The following is an 18,015-nucleotide window of genomic DNA, read 5'->3' as shown; positions in this document are numbered from 1 at the left end:
AAAATAAACATAGAGAAAAACGAATAAGTCAAAAACATATAAATAAACGAACAACGAATTATTTTGTTCAAAAGTATAATACTGTCATTAAATTTTGATATTTTTAACATGTATCATAACAAATTTAAAATGAAAGAAGAGTTAAAAATAATAATAAAAATAAGCCTAGGATTAGTAGTTGCTCACATTGAATAGTAAGAATAAGCATTATCTGGTGTAGTGAGAGATCCTTCTGAGTAAATCCTGGGTGCCTCAGCTCGTTCTACTTCCTCGGCGATGGAGAGAGCCCTGTTCCCGTCGAGCACGTCAATGCTATTGTGGCTGAGTTTGTCGAGCTGGAGCACATCGTATCGTCGATCGTCGCTGTCTCGGTGAAATACTTCCGAGAGTTCGTATTCGCGGAGCTAGGTGAAAGTTTGACAATTATATATATTCAATATAATATTTAAAAAATATTACAATTCTTAACATATGTATACTTTAATATGTCAGCTTATAATAATATATTAATATCTTAATTTATAAATATTTGAACAAGAAACGATATGATACCTTTATGAATTGAAAAGTGGCGATCGGAGGCAGCCTTCTGAGATGTGGGTAGAAGAATGAACCAGCGGGATGTGAGGGGTATTTGGACGTGATGCGATACGCTACCCCCTGTGGTGCAGTCGGCCAGTTGGGTGCCGTGAATGTAAAACCATTATCGGTGCCAGCATCTAATGGATCCACCTAGAAAATTGACTTGCATTTAGCTTTCAAAGTAATATGTTACACTCGTATCTTTGCTAACACAGATTTAAATGTTTGTCCATGAAATATTTTCTCTGTCAATTTATGTTAATATATAGTAAAATAGTATTTATGGGTGCATATTGTATTAATTTTTCTTACGTAGTTACTTTTGAATTTTGTAAATTACATTTAATGTTATATTAATCGGAGTAAAATCCGACAAAATTACAAAGCAACCAGTTCTCTATGAAATGCCTTCGAATGTTTAGTCTTATTAATGTACATGCTTACAAAATCAAAAGCATTTGTTTTAGACAAAAACATTAATTAATTAATTTGGTAACTTGTCTTATATTTAAGCAATATTATGCATCGATAAGCTTGAAATGAAATCTATACAAATAAATGATATTGTGTTTGACTGTGATATCAAAATAATCACCTTTTAGAAGTTCATATGACTATTTTAAAGTTATCGAAATCAAACGAAACTTTTTTAATTGTTATCTATCACTACCGCCTATAGACCAATGTCTGTCTTACGATATATTTATGTAATATATGTATAATAGGATGTAAGAAATATTAATCATTCCTTACATCCTTAATGCGCGATGTTATGACCCTTGTTGTTCATTACACTGGCGCACTCATCCTTAAAACCGGAACACCACAATATTTGGTATTATTGTTTGGCGGTAGAATGTATGAGTGGGTGGTACCTACCCTGACGAGCTTGCATAAAACCACCAAGTTAATATATGATGAATAATAAATGAAACTTGGGGATAATCTTAAAAAAGTTTTTTATATAATAAGAATTACAACGGTTAGTTTTAATGTTAGATAACTTTTGTTTTTTTTTAAATCTCAATCAGCTGTACTAAAAAAAGATTACAATTAAAGTTTTTGAAATTCTATTTACTGCCGTTTTAGAAAAAAGGTTGTTTTGCTTTCATTGCTATTTTTAGATTTGACATTTATTATTATTCCATGTATCCTCCTGACACGGCTAATATAATCCTAGCTCAAAACAAACTCGACATTATCGATATAAGTTTCACTCAAGTAACCATATACAATTACCTCTATAGTGATGCTGTCTATCCAGTTCCCGTCGACGCAGAGATCAAAGCTGTCTACTCCAATGAACCAATCCGGAGACGGAACCATTCGGGCCATTACTGATACCTATGGGTATAGAAAACGAAATCATTTAGTCCTGTATAATGGATTATTTATATAAGAATTATTAGCACTAAAGCAATTATTCGTTATACATAAATATAAATTAAAAATAGCTTCTGTGTAATTCATTACCGCGTGGAATGGTGTTTCGAATATATTTATTATTATTCCAATAATAAAATAATAAACATTTAAATTGACTGTGATATTTTGATTTGCAATAAAGTTATAAACATTCAAATTTGCAATTTGAACAAGAATTCGTTAGCCACGTTCTTTTTATAAAAATAATTATATTTTTTCTTTTAATTTGTTTAATATGCACCTGGAAGTTATTTAAAATCTCTCGCACTCTAACTTAAAATAAAGTATATTGCTGACATTATTTAAAATATATATTATTAATATTAATATAATATTAATATTTCTTGTTATGTAATCACATTTAAAATAATGTGAGTAAGTCATATTTTGTGTTCGCTTTTATACTTAACATTAATACCATACCACAAGGTCGCCTATATGTATGTAGGCTCACTATCCAACGGAACTAATATGCTGTCTCTTGTGCCTGTAATTACTATGGTTCACGCCTTTCAATAATTCAAAGTACTGATATTTGCCAGCAAATAACTTATAAAGAGGTGACGATCAATTTAAATAAAGAAAACAATACCAAAAAAAAGTACAAATATTTATAAAACTCGTATCATCGTAAAAGTCAATTCCGTATACGTATTAAATAAAAAATAATGTGTATGAATTGTATTTATGTACTTTGTATAAAATAAACTTATTTTTACTTCCCAAGGGATATAGTTCATAGCATCGTATTCTATGAACAATTTAGAAACATAAGTTTAATGAAATATATGATATTCTATAGATCTAATTTATTGGACATATATTTTTTCTGCATACTGGAAGTATTTAACGAGAACGTATTTAAAATAAAACATTTCAATGGAGACGCAAAGCTTAAATGACAACGCAACATAAATCGAAGATTAAACAATTTAATCGTGCGTACTTCAAACGATATATTCTATACAAGACTTCAAGTGTTGACCTTTCGATCGACCTCTTGACCTCCTAATAGTGCGTCTGATAAATGAACCCACATAAAAACTCCGCTGTAAAGCGGTAAACAACCGAAATTAGTCTCAACTGACAATAAAACGGCCGCTGTAGCAGCTACGATTAATTCCCCTTTTATTACAGCTCGATTTGAATTGTCTACGGTTTTTTATTTGTTCGTGTCTGACGTATCGTAATTGTTGTTTGCTCTCGGGCATTAATTAGTGTTGAAATACGATATTTTCGAGGGGACCGAAACGCTTGCTTTACGTATCGCCAATTTGATTGTGAAATTGTCGGTGCTCTCTCATTGTTGTCTGTTTATTGCAATCGTTTCGCGGAAATTCGCTATCGTATAAACTTGTGTTTTTTATAATTGTGTGTTAATTATCTGGAAGCGTGACGTTTCACTTTGAATATTGACATTAAATACACAGTTTAAAGTTTATTGTACAATTATTATAGGATTACTTAACACATTTTAACATAGCACGAAATGTCTTAGGTAAAGTCCAACGTCTTAAGTTTAGATAGCTAAATAGGTTTGCTTCAGTAACTGTATTTGCGCTAAACATTTAAATAATACAGTCATCAAAAAGCCGAGATAACTCAGTAGGAAGATCGATGAACCGAAGATCGTTGATACAAATCCTGGTAAGTTTGGTTATGGTTGGTTCCTGGTGAATACACATATGTATAATGTGCTGAATTTTTGTTTATAATTCATCACGTACTCGGCGCTGAAGAAAAACATCTTGAATGAATTACCTCTTAAGAAGATTTAGATGTCTTTGTCCAGCGATGGGTCATTTTCAGACTGCTATTTACTAATAAACAAATATGATATTAAAAAAAAAAAACATTTTGTATCTGCTAAAATTTAAAAATAGAATATGAATAAAAGTTGAAAATTAGAGGCGAAAAATATACGCATTTGGCTTCAGTAAAAAGTTTATTCGAATCCAAATATCCATCCAACGCGTAACGAATTTTGACTGATAGAAAATCTCTTTTAAAAAAGAGATTACTAAACTAAAAAAAAATACTAAACGAGTAGGACAAAAGGAATAGAAATAAATATAATTTGTACAGCTTTATACTTGTGCATTAACACACCCAATTTTCCTTAAAAATAACAATAATATGATATTATACTACTTAATAACATTTTGAAATTACTGGCTCACATACCAGGCACAGACTAAAACGGTCGATGTAATAGGATGAAATTTTGTACAGGGATTCAGGGTAAGAAACACTAATCGAGGATAATTAAAAATTCATCTCCTTTTCGTCATCTGATGTTAGAAATATGAAAATCGGTATTTAAGCTATCGCTACTGAGTCAAAGACAGTTTTTAAAGAATTTTTGAAATATCGTCCCCTAAGAGGCTATTTGGGGATAAAAGCATGTATGAATAATTATCATTTTTGAGAATTAGTAATACAGAATGTTGTATTCAGACTGTGCTTGTGTGCTTTCTAATTATGAGTTAAAGACAGCTTTTAGCGTTGGTGTAAACTCATCACCTATGAGAGTGTAATTTGGGATGAAAGTTTTGGGAATTGAAGTTTGCCAATATTCAATGTTTGAAATGGAAATTGGTGTTATGTATATTGTTTTTGAAGATTCGTTCCCTATGATCCTGAGTTTGGGGATGAGAAAATTTGTATGGAAACCAGTCATTTTTTAGGTTAGAAAAGTTTTTTGGACTATGATAGTAAGTTATGGTACGATAATACGAGAAATACTTACCCGAGAATGATTCCCGTCTACAAAGAATTCCGCTTCAGTTCTCCCAGCGCCTTGACTGATCGCGGGCGCGCCGAATACGTCAAGGGTTCCTGGACTCGAACCGAGGCTATCAGATCGTCCTGATTCGGCGAATTGTCGAACGGGGGCCGAAACTCGCCGACCCAAGCGAAACAAAACATACGACCGACTGTGGGACACTCCTGTGAACAAAAATTAAACATATATAGTATTGTATTACTTTGGTTTATAATTATTGTATATTTAAGTGTAGCAATACACTTTTACCAAATATAAACGATTTTATAATGAAAGATAATACTGGACAGTATTTGCACATTGCAGCGTGACGTTATTATTAATTTATATATAATCCTAAAATAAGTTACTCCTTATTATATCAGCTATCCGTCATTGAAAGTCCTGCAAAATCGGTCCAGCCGTTTCAAAGATTAGCCGAAAAATACAGATAGACACAAAAATTGTAAAAATTGTTATTTTGTTATATGTACCGTGTATACATGTGCATTTAGTAAAAAGCGTTTATTTTAATATTACAAACAGACGCTCCAATTTTATCTATATATGTACATATGTACTTTCGGTTCTTTCATCGAGTTTATAAATACGAGAGCTATATGTTGCTACAAAAATATATAGGAAACTATGGAAAAACATTTTTGAGTCGCTTTGATCAAAAACGCAGCATGGCATTGCGTCTTTTATATGTTGGCGTCAATATATGATGTATTTTTTCGACATTTCCCTTAATCGTACGTCACGAATGGAATCAAAATATACATTAAAGGGAACTCAAAGGTAAGGAAACACACATTTAAAGCTCAAACCCCTAAGGACTTTTCATTTACCAAACAACTCCGAGCATGCTCGTATACACACGCCTACATTATATTATAATTAAAATTTACTTGTTCGATAATAAAGTACAAAAAAGTTTTTATCCAAAAAAAAAAATGGACATAAAATAAACCAGCCCTGTCACCAGCGGAGGGAATAAGGCGAGGTGTTATACTTTAATGAAGGTTTTGCACTTTTACTCCTATTACTTTTAATTATTTAACAATTAATCTTCATGTAATTGTAATATGACATTAATTCTAACACGGGAATCCCCTTTTTTGAATGATGATGATTACATGTTTTTTTTTCTTCTCATTACGTGTTATATTTTCTCGTCTTTTAATTTATCCTTCTCAATATTATCAACCGAATTTATTTGTCATTTCCTCTTTTAGGGCTGACCGAATCCAGCGTGGTATTGTGTGGTATAGGTGTGAACGTATACCACGCAATACCTCGCTGGATTCGGTCATAATTCATTCGTTCTTTTTGAGTTTACATAAACGCAATATGCTGGTACATGAGTACTTTTCGTCTAGTTGGCGAAGTGAGAAAATGGCTTCGGTCATGTTTCTAGATAAAAACCGTACTGGGTTTTCGTGATGTCAATTTCCCAATATGTGAGAGAAGTTTTATTTTTCGCCAGTTATTATAATTTTTACTTTAAAAATGGGGACAACTGCTGCACCATTCGTTAAGATACCTCTACGTGTAATATATTGTTGGAGGTTATAATATCCACTCTCAAAAATAAATGAATGAAGGCTTATATCCACGTAGGAATGTAAACCACGCGTAGTTTTTTAAACTTTTTATATGCATTCCAAATTTATTTTTATACATACACACATTTATTTAATCTTGACAAGAAACAACGTAAGCATATTTTAAGTTAAATAAAATCTCTGTTGGAATTCATTATAAAAGTAATCTATTTTAATATAAAATTGCCTGATAAAGCAGTACGACATGTAAATGAGTTAATTCATTGGGTCGCACTCAGCAGTTCTAGTCTTCTCATTATAATTTATTTTACTCACCATAACCCAATTAATTGTTCGATTTAAAAATGTACTGTTTGAAGAATATTCTCCGCCCTTTAATCTTTTAAAACATTTTAGTGTACTATCTTTGCAAAGAAAGTTCGTATTTCGATTAAGATCTCCATTTAAAGTTGCATAAAAATAGATAAAAAACACATCAATAATATTCACGCTTTACGATTATTACTTAAATCGTACATAACATCTTGTATTACAAAATTTTCAAATAACTTTTTACTGTTGATTTATAATAGGAGGAAAATGAAAATCCTCTGCGGGTGTTTCTTTAATGAAGGTTTATTAAATCTTAGATGAACCGCGAGACGAGAAAAAGGATAGCAAATTACTTTTGTAAACAAATTCAAGAAAAAAATATATACAATTTATTAAGATGTTCGTCGCAAGCAATCCGCCCTGTAAGTATTTGCTTAATTCTGAAATTGATTGTGTAATTTAAAAAACTTTCTCTATAGAATTGTACGTGTGGCGTATTAATTAGTACGATTAAGTTAGTGAAACACTTGAATTTATATTCATATAATTATATATTTGTATTATTTTATTAGTCATCCCACTCGTGGGAAGCCAGTAGTAAGTCAGATCTAATTAGACAAATCGTTTCGATGAAATTTTATCCAAATTTATCTCAAACTGTGTGAACCTCAAATTAAAGGTAATATTTTTTGATTGGTAAAAATTCAGCACTCGAATAATCAGATTCTGGAGTTTTTGATGTTCTTACAAGTTTATTCTATTTCGTTTCTTTAGTAAATCAGTTCTTCTTAGTTTGAACTTCCACACGTGACTATTATTTTTCTTTATGTTTAATTTTTATGGTAAATATATTAAAAGAAAAAGAAAATTGTATCTTATGGCGTTAAATAGTAGTCAGTGCTAGGTGTAAAACAAATAGGAATCAAAGACCATTTCTTATATTGAATAAATAACAAATGAACGAATGAACTGTTAATTATTAATACTTATCAATTTGGTAATTGCTGAATGATTTAAAATTAGCTTAAAAATATTTTTGACTTTGAAAAAATATATCGACTATGTGTATTATTCAGTGGCATTAATTTTCCACGAAGCTAAACGACATAATTTAAATTTTATTATCATTGATAGAAAATAGCAAGTGGGACTTGTTGGACTAAATCAATTCATATTCTCAGCTAAATATTTTAATGTAATAAGCAGATGCGGCTTAATTTAATAAGTCACTGGAATTTACATTTAATTATAATCATTAAAATGTTTTTTTGGCGTGGAACAAAAAAAAAACTTTATTTAATGCGCATAAAACTGATCAACCCGATCTAATTGTGTATTGCTCCATTTTCCCGCTAAAGAATTATTTACAAATTTTGATGACAATCCAAAATGGAATGACGCATAACGCCGGGAAAAGTCAACCCAATGACATCGAAATAAAGCAATTAGTTCCACTAATATATCTATGAGTGTTCTTGTATCTTGATTTTTCATACAGAAATACAAATGAACGGCCCCGGCTTCGCACGAGTGCATTGCTGATACTAAATATACTACAGAATGTCTTACAACGTTCAAAGTTTTCAGTCGTTAGGCAATACAAACGTTTTAAATATGTATTATCTTCGAAAATATTGATTTAAATTACATACTGGAAAGGTCCATATTGATCTATATTAAATGCACAATGTTTTAAGGTACTTAATTGGATAAGGATTAGTGATGTATTGCTTAAAATCGCTTCGAAAATAAGCCATTATTTCTCGTAAAAAGTAAGGGATAAAAAATGGTTATTCCTAAGAGATAGACATATACCATCGCAGACTTTTTTGAAGACCTTTTTAAGGTGTACAATACAATCACAGTACATTATATTGATCTATCTCGTAGATTTCAGCCAGCGTTTGCCATGTAAGCGCAAAAATGTGTTTATTTACGGCATCACTTTAGAAACCTCTAAAGTTATCAGTGTTTCTCTACTATATTGAGCATGTATTATACACATAAACCTTCCTATTGAATCAATCTATCTATTTAAAAAAACCGCATCAAAATCTGTTGTGAAATTTTAAAGATCTAAGCATACACAGGAACAGACAGCGGTGAATGACTTTGTTTTGATATACTATGTAATGATTCTCGTTTGCAAATTATGGCAGACACTTTTTATAAACGTATTTTCGAAGAGATTATCTTGGTAGATTATTATTTTTTTTTTTTTATATTTTATAAAAAAATAATCATATTACTACGCAGCTTGTGTTACGGAAGATTATAAAGGAACACTATTTTATACGTCAGCGCTGAATGTTTTCATATTAATTATAATAATAATTTAATATAATGGAGACGTTTCAGTTCAAAATTTTAAAATTATGTTCTAGGTTTAGGTAAAAATGAGTTGGTATATGTATATTCATTATATCTATTATAGTACTATGCAAGGATAGTCAAGTTTTATGGAGATAAATAAATCAATTAGAATTCTTATCTAAGTAAAGTTCCAACATTATTGAACTTTTTTAACAGTTTAATTTAATATGAATATTAAATATTATAAAATCTTATATACTTTGCCTGAAAAACTTTCTCAATAAATAATCTTGTGTGTTATTTTATTTTTATATTAGAGGTTACACTTAAATTTGTCATTGACAAAAATTTTATAGTCTTATTAATGTCACATTATTTACACAAGACTTTTTGAACGTATTTCAAGCGATTTAGAATATAAAATAAATAAATAATTACTCAAACGTCGTAAAGCAATTTGTTTAAAGATTTCAAGTGATTTAGTTGAATCATAATTTGGGATTACCGAGACGTTTGTTTACATATGCGAGTATGAGAGTATTGAACTTTTACGACGCGATAGCCTGAAATATGTATTCTGTAAAATGTATTTATAATCTCACCCGTAAAAGATGTTACTCACGCGTAAATTCCTTCACGGTACACTGATTTACGTAATACGTGACGAATAACATGAGTTTTATTTTTACAAGAATTCACCCATTGGTCGAAATTCGACCATAATAATTATTTATAATTCGAAGGCGATATAATTACACAAGCACAACGATAATCGGTTTACAAAGAGATGATAATAATTCAATCGTTTATTTTTTTATTGCTTATCTATATAATAAATAGATATTTATTTATTTATACACGTATAATTTATAGATTCATGTAATGAAACATCATTATAGGTCATATTACAAGGGTATTGTTTAGTAAGGAAGTAGATCGGCAAAAGGAAGACCCGAAAAAAGATAGATGGACTCCGTGAAGGATGACATGTAAAGGGACTGAGGATATGGGTAAAGATAAAGATGAATGGAAGAAAAAACATCGGCTCAGTAGCCGACCCCAAGTAAATGATGACCTTGAAATTCACTTAGTAGTTTAATCAATCGATTTTATCGATTGGGAATTTTTTTTTTTTTTTTCATGAACAATATTCTTTTGGTAGATAACTACATAAGCATACAGATTATTTTAAACGTGACGTGTCTATCATGAGGCTAGATTATGTGTGCACGAATTTTTTTTGGAACGAAGTTCCTTATCGCGCTTTGTGACAGAATGTAACAAAATTCTCACGAAAAGTTGTAACGACACTTTTTGCTATTGTAAGCTGTGCGGCGTGCGCATGTTTCTCTGTCTGTCTCTCTCTCTCTCTCTCTTATAGAAAGCAAGCCAGATATTTTCATTTCTATTTCGCATTGAACAGTGTGGTATCGCGACGATTATTTTTGTTGAGTGTATACAGGTTTTTGTACATAATAAATAATAAAAAATAACAAATATTATAAATTAAAAAAAAAAAAAAAATTATTACAATTCCTTCACTTATTAATCGAAAGGAACTTCGTTCCATCCGGGTGTCCCTTGACACCTCTCAACTTTCTGTTTTTATTTATTTTAAGTCTAAAAAATAAATCTTGTTTTTATTTTAATATAAAATTAAAAGTTTTCAAGTAACAATTGACACGATAAGAAATTATTCAATGACAAGTAAAACTTTGTTAAAATCAATTGTATATTAACTAGTTGCCTGGCTCAACTTCGTCCAAGTGAAATAACAATTTTCTTTTTTAGATTTTTATTATTAGAATGAAATTTATACCTCTATATAATATTAGAATAGATAAGCTTCATTTTATTTATTAAAAGAGGTCGTTTATATATACGAAACAAAATTTTTATTTTAATAATAATTATATTATAAATAATAATTATTTAAACTGATAAAATATCTAATGTTTTTACGCTATGTATTTCATATTTTTTATTATGTTTATACTTCCATATTACACTTTGAATATCAATAAACCTACCTTCAGTAAATATATGAGATGTTTTCCAGTTTTAATTAAAAATGTACCTATTTTGATTATTGATTTATATTGTATTTTAATCTACTTATAAAATAAATCAGAGACCTAATATTGTTGGCAAAAATACCAACGAAATTGTTTATTCCGTTTATCATACGATTTATTCCTATAGAAAATAATAATTAATTATGTATTTCAACAATCATACCAACTTTATAGCAACTACGATGTTTTTCGTATTCGACACACGAAGTTAATCAATTTGAACCCGGAAGGCATTCGTAGGCAATCTAAAAATATTTATCCATTCAAAGTCACGGGCCTAGTTGTAATAAATATAATTCAAGTAAATTCATCTGACCTAAGAAGCGTCAGTGTTTACATAAGCGTGACTCATCCGATACGAGACTGTTGAACTCCAGCGCTGCCAATTGGCCGAGATACAGAACAAGAATAAATGCACGGATAAATAATTGTTTTACTCACGCAAACCGAATTGTCCACAATGTTTTCGTATTATTATAGATTTCTCGACACGTTGAAGAGTATTGAGAGTTTAAGAGTTGATAGAAAATTACGGCTTGTAAATAACTCCTTGCATCTTGAGCAGAAAGCTTGGAGTTTCCAGTCACGTTCCTTCAAAGATTGGCTTCAGTTTGGGGTATAAACGATTGGCAGAATTTCATCCAACACATGCAGTTTTTGTTTGGGTTTGTTTGTAGTCGTGCTGTTTGCTCTACTGGCCTTTACAACGACATCGGGCGTTGGGGCGAGTGCTAGAGTACTAGAGTTGAGTCCTTTCGGGAGCGAGAGTGAGAGTGTGTTTCCTATGAGATCGCACCTCGGCTCAGAAAGTAGTCGGTGGGGTCGTGCAGATGTTTTCTTTTACCGCCAAACAAGACACACGAATCCGTTTTACTCCCAAGGTACATCAACAGATTTCACATAAAATAATTTATATAAATAGGGTCTGAATTTTTAAGCATCATTTCTGAATATTTAATTAAATGTTAAGCTATCAAAAATAACGGGTAAGTAACTTATTAGTAAATGTTTTTCAAACGAAAACTTAAATTAATGTTATATTCTACAATTAAATATGTACATACCGCATAAAAGGAAATAAATTTGAAATACATTACTATACCAAAAGGGAACGCTTTTTCATCCATATAAAACTTTTATATTGCTTGGTTAATGTTCACTTGATGGTGGGGTATTGTGCAAGCCCGTCAGGGTAAGTAGGTATTCACTCATCGTATATTCTATCATTTTGACATTAACAGCTAGCAAATTTCCCACTCCCACCATTGGGTTAAGTCCTCTTCTCCCTTTGAGGAGAAGGTTTGGGCATATTCCACCACGCTGATCCAATGCAGATTGGTGGTTTTGACACATGTGACAGAATTTGTTTGAAATTAGACACAAGCAGGTTACCTCACGTGTGATTAAAGTGGTGAAAGTGATTTGACTCTTGCGCAAAACACATTTGGTACAAACATATGATTAATATCATACGCTTTTACAGAAATCTTTCTGGTTATATTATATTTTTCATTGATTGATTGAGAATGGGTATGAAACAATTGATTATCGGTTGTAATATAACCTTTATAGAATCATATTATACGCTACTGAGCTGATTTAGAAGAAGTAAAAAGAAAAACAGTGTCATCTTCTGAAATTGTACTAGTTACTTGTTTTCAAGATGGAGTTTCACATTCCACACAGCAGAGCATTGAACAGTAGAGCTGCTGTTGTTCTAACATCATGAATACACGTTTATATAGTTAGGCAACAACCAGTAACTACTTTCGAGTCACTTAAGGACACTATTCGTCCGTATCGTGCGCTAACGATCGCAATTAAGAACAGGCACACCTTAAAGTAATGGTGTTGTTTTCTCAAAGTGGCGTCTCCTTAATTTCCTCTTTCCTAAGAAAAATACCACAATCTAACGAGAACATTAATTTGGCCTCCTCTTATCTGAACACTGGGGCGTTTTATTTCAAATACTTTTGTTGTTTTCGTCAGATAGTTATGTAATTGAGAGGTGGCTTTTTAAAGTAGAAGTATATTTTATTTCATACAAAAAAAAACAACAATAATTTCTATAGAAAACTACGTAAACTTATACCATTGTAATATAAATAATATAGTTATTTGTTTTTAATATTACCGCGATCAAGAAATAGAAAACAATCTTACTTCAAAGGTTAGAGGTGACGAATATTCAGGGTAAGCATGATAAATCTATCTAGGCACCATCCAACGTTGACTGATTGATAGGCCGCTCACAACTTGTCTAGGACAAGTCTAGAAGCTTTTACTTTTTTCTGAGAAAACGTAGTTAAGTACCGATAAATGATTTTTTAAAACAGTTGATTGATCCGTGGTAATTCAATCGAAGAAAAAACAATACTTTAACATATTTATGTCGAAAGAATAAGAAGAACTTTAGCAATGAGAATTCCAATCGGAAAAGGCCTAGTATGAATATACTTAGTTTATTTTGGTGCTCTTAATTGTATAATAAGTAAGTCTCCCTGTGAATATGTGGTTCTTCGAATGTCTGAATTGTAATTATTGTTTTTTTTTTATTCGTATCTTAAATATATTTAATTTGAACTAACTAGACGGTAAATTATATGACTTATGCAATGTAATTGATAAGAGTGTAATAAATCACATCCAGGTATTAAAATCTTGTGACGATCTTGTGCGTTAAAACTTTTAATGCAAGACAGTCTGGTGAAGAAAGATAAGAATTTTTTTACTTGCACGTATTTTTTATTGAACGGTAACGTGAAAATGATATTATATTTATATTTTCGCAAATCATTTAATTTATATAATTTAATTACTATAGATATACAATATTATCGAATTTTATGATTTACAAGCTGGTTGGCAAAATGTAATTTATAAAAAGATCATATTTACTATCGTATATTCTACCACCCAGTAGTAATACTTAGTATATTCTAACTTAACCTAACTTCTCTAGGCAGGTGGCACACTGGTGGTGTAATATAATATGTTTTGTACAGTATTTTTGTAGCAGCGTGGTGGAATATGCTCCATATCTTAGGAGGCCTTAGCCCAGCAGTGGGAAATTTAAAGGCTGTTCATGTTCATGTTCACAAAAATGTCAAAATATTACATAGACCTTTTAGTGATTATTTGCAATTATAAACTGATGCATTGCAATTATAAATTCGAACTGAAATACACAATAACTAATTTCCTTTTATTTATCAGCTGATCCACCAATGACCGAATTCAATAAACAAAGCTAAATAAACAACTTAACCAGTAGTCAAAATGGTAAACACTTATACAATAAAAAAAGTGTAATTTTTAGTGGTCGCTAAGAGATCGTTACAAATGGGATACGAGATTCAACTAGTCAGAGTTGAGGCCGTGCCAAGTTTTGTTATGAATAATATATCGAGAGCAATATGACTAAGTCATAGTAGAATATTTTGCTAATTTTAAACCAACGTAGTGGCGCTTGTGACGAAAAATGAACTGGACAGGTGTAAATTAAATATAGAGAACTTCGTTAAGGACGAGTTTATATTAATTACATACTTTTTTATTGTTAAATCAGTATCTCCACAGGCATGTTGTTCGCTCCTTTGGTATATCTATCTTGATTTTTTTTTTATTTGTTTGTACTTGCATATTTTTACCAGTCAGAATCAAAATTTTACTAATTATATACTATTATAATAAAGTTGGATATAATATATTTAAAAAAAAAAAAACAGATTTTCCTCAGATACAATTTTTTGTGTTTTCTTTGCAATAAGTATTGCAACTAAATTTATATATATATATATATATAAATCCGATATTATAATTACACAAAGCTTATGGCCTCTACCTCGATCGCCATTCATAATGATTCTGTACTAGCTGAATTATGAAACCTCTACAGAACACAAACCTGATTTGATTATACATACAAACTTGCACCCCACTTTTCACATCGTGATAAGAACTATATGTCCTGAGGGTCAAACTATTTTCATACCAAACTTCATCTAAATTGGTTTAAGAGTTAAGAAGTATCAGACAGAGTTACTTTCGGATTTATACAATTAGTAGCGATACATATAATGTATAAAACAATATACATAATATACCATACCATAGTGATATAGAATACAATTGAAATATTTCTTTATTTATTATTTTCAGTAAATTTTTCCATGTCTAATTATATCGAAATTATTCTCGGATTTAATATCATTTTTATAATTTATTTCTATAAGGATTATTTCTTTTCAAATTAATCAAATAATTCTTTATTTTTCTTTTGTTTCTAATACGAAATGGATTTATTTATTTCTGTATTTAATGAATTCTATTTTAAGTTATATAATCTTTTTAAAAATTACATTACTAGACAACAGAAAAATTAAAGTATTATATTATAAAACTAGCTATGTCCGCGACTTCGTGCGCGTTTGAATTTAATAAAAGAGCGTGACTTTATTATTTTACATATAATTCTAAAATAAGCCTAAGTTACTCCTTATTACATCAGCTATCTGCCAGTGAAAGTCCCGTGAAAATCGGAAAATTGTAAAAAATGTTATTTAGGTAAATTTACCGTGTATACATACTTATGCATTTAGTAAAACGCGGTTATTTCAAAATTAAAAATAGATAATCCAATTTTATTATATGTATAGATAAATTGACTAGTTGTCACTCGCGTCTTGTATCGCATTTTAGCGGTTAGTCATCAGTTAGTCATAAATAAGTAGCATATAATATGTCCTGGTCCTTCCTTGAGTTCTAGTATGCTAGATACCAAATCCCATCAAAATCGGTTCAGTGTTTTGGCCTTGAAAGATAAACAATCAGAACTACCTTTGCATTTATAATATTAGCGTAGATTTCGTATTTTTGGCAATGCTTTCAAAATAATTTCAAATATAACGTCGTGAAGGTTATATTGTAAATAAAATTGTTTTGTCAAAATAATCCGAGAATTTAATTAAGATAATCTATCTATTATAAGCTGAGTGTATTATTTGTTTCCGCTTACTACTATTTTCGTCATCCGGTGTTTAAATTAATTATTTGAGTACAATAATCCGCCAGGTGTAATTGTTTTCATTTTCAAATTAATTCCAGCGACTAAGTTACAATAAAGATTATAAACATTTCATAGTTTTTTTTTTAAATTAAATTTTCTTGTCGTCCGTAACGAGAATACTCGGCGAATGTTTATGATTTTGACCTCCCGTTTTGTTTTATATAAATTATGAAGGAAGATGCATTATACGTGATTGTAAGTACCTGTCCATAAACATTAGCATAGTATGTATGGAGTAGAGCCAGCTCAGGACTGACGCATGACCCGCCTGTTTATTCATTTGAGACACGCCTCGTTGGACGCGCCTAAGAAGTATACCTAAGCCGTTTCTTATATTGTAAACTAGCTACGCCCGCAACTTCGTGCGCGTTTGAATTTTAATAAAAAAGATATTGTTGTAGCCTGTTACTCCTTATTATTTCAGCTATCTGCCAGTGAAAGTCCTATAAAAATCGGCCCAACCATTTCAGAGATTAGCCAGAACAAACCGACAGACAGACAAAAATTGAAATATATTTCATTTTGGTATATGTACCGTGTGTACATACATATGAATTTAGTAAAAAGCGGTTTTTTTATTATTACAAACAGACACTCCAATTTTATTATATGTATAGATGTTACTAACCATGGGTTCTTAAATTTTATGACTTGCGTCCGTAACTTCACTCAATTGGACGATTCAAACATGGAGCACTGTATATTGGTGTAATATACAATATAATCAGAAATACGTTAGGTTGTAAGATAAATAATAAATGGTACCATCCTTAACAGACTGGAAATACGGCTACCACTAGATAGGTTTGATGTGAGTGACTCGTTATTACGAGCATAAAGGACACACCGTCTTAATTCTCAAGGTATTTGGCATATTGAAGGGATGGTTAATATTTCTTAATAGTAATATCTATGGAAGGTCTATGTTATTGGTGAGTGAGGTGAGGCTGTAAGTTTGTACTGATGAGCAAAGACAATCTATCCTTCTTGTTCATCCAATGCGAGTTGATGAATTGTGTGGAACAATATCACCGATATATGCCGGTTTCCTTACAATGTTTCACACCACCACCAAGCAAGATATGAATTATACACAATTTAAGATTCAGCGGTACTTGCCCATGTTTCAACCCGCAATTGCTAGGTAAGTTTCAAACGCTCTAATTCCTAAACCAACAGCTACAATTGTATACTGTTATCGTATATTTCGGCTTTTTCCGTTCTTTACATGAATTAGGTGTTTTATAAGTTAATAAATATATAATATAAAATCGTTAGGATATTTTAAATACGAATATATATGTATATATAAACTTTCCCTTCTAAATTGTTAAGCGGTTTAATAAAATATTAAGATTACTTCAAAAGGCGATGTTAGACGAATTTCTGACAGTAATTAAAAATATTTCGTAGAACTTCAAAGCTTTTAACCGTTCATGGTATTTTCAATGAAGATATTTTCGCTTATCTTTGATACTAATTTTATTAGAGTTTTAAGATAATAAATAAACAAACTTCGCAATATCTTTTTTTTTTTAACAAAATGAGCGATTCCAGAAAATTGATTATCAAGAAAAATAGAAATCTATAACAGATAAGGAAAGTAAATATTCATTCATTCAAAATTACAGTCACGGAAACAAAAATTAAATTAAATAAAAATAGAAATACATGTACAGATATTCTATCGCCAAGTAACAGTACTCTGTATTGTTGTATTCCGGTTGGAAGGGTGAGTGAGCCAGTGTAATTGCAGGCACAAGGGATATAAAATCTTAGTTCCCAAGGTTGGTGGCACATAGGTGATGTAAGGAATAGTTAATATGTCTTACAGCGCCTTTATCTATGGGCGGTGGTGACCACTTATCATTAGGTGGCAGATATGCTCGTCCGCCAACCAATGCCATA

General features: G+C 30.7%; 1 protein-coding gene across 1 annotated transcript in view; it reads right to left on the bottom strand.

The window, feature by feature from the left end:
- LOC125066935 (spondin-2) overlaps positions 1 to 18,015 on the bottom strand; it is a 56,269-nt gene that overhangs the window by 1,612 nt on the left and 36,642 nt on the right. The window contains exons 3-6 of the mRNA XM_047675265.1: positions 4,757 to 4,956; positions 1,822 to 1,926; positions 553 to 732; positions 187 to 404 (exon numbers count right to left, since the gene is read on the bottom strand). Of these exons, the coding sequence (XP_047531221.1) occupies positions 187 to 404; positions 553 to 732; positions 1,822 to 1,926; positions 4,757 to 4,956 (703 nt within the window). The remainder of the gene's footprint in view (positions 1 to 186; positions 405 to 552; positions 733 to 1,821; positions 1,927 to 4,756; positions 4,957 to 18,015) is intronic.

Source organism: Vanessa atalanta, chromosome 10, assembly GCF_905147765.1.
Source record: "Vanessa atalanta chromosome 10, ilVanAtal1.2, whole genome shotgun sequence".
Lineage (NCBI taxonomy): Eukaryota > Metazoa > Arthropoda > Insecta > Lepidoptera > Nymphalidae > Vanessa > Vanessa atalanta.
Note: the sequence above shows the minus strand (reverse complement) of the source record. Positions and strands in the feature narration are given on the sequence as shown.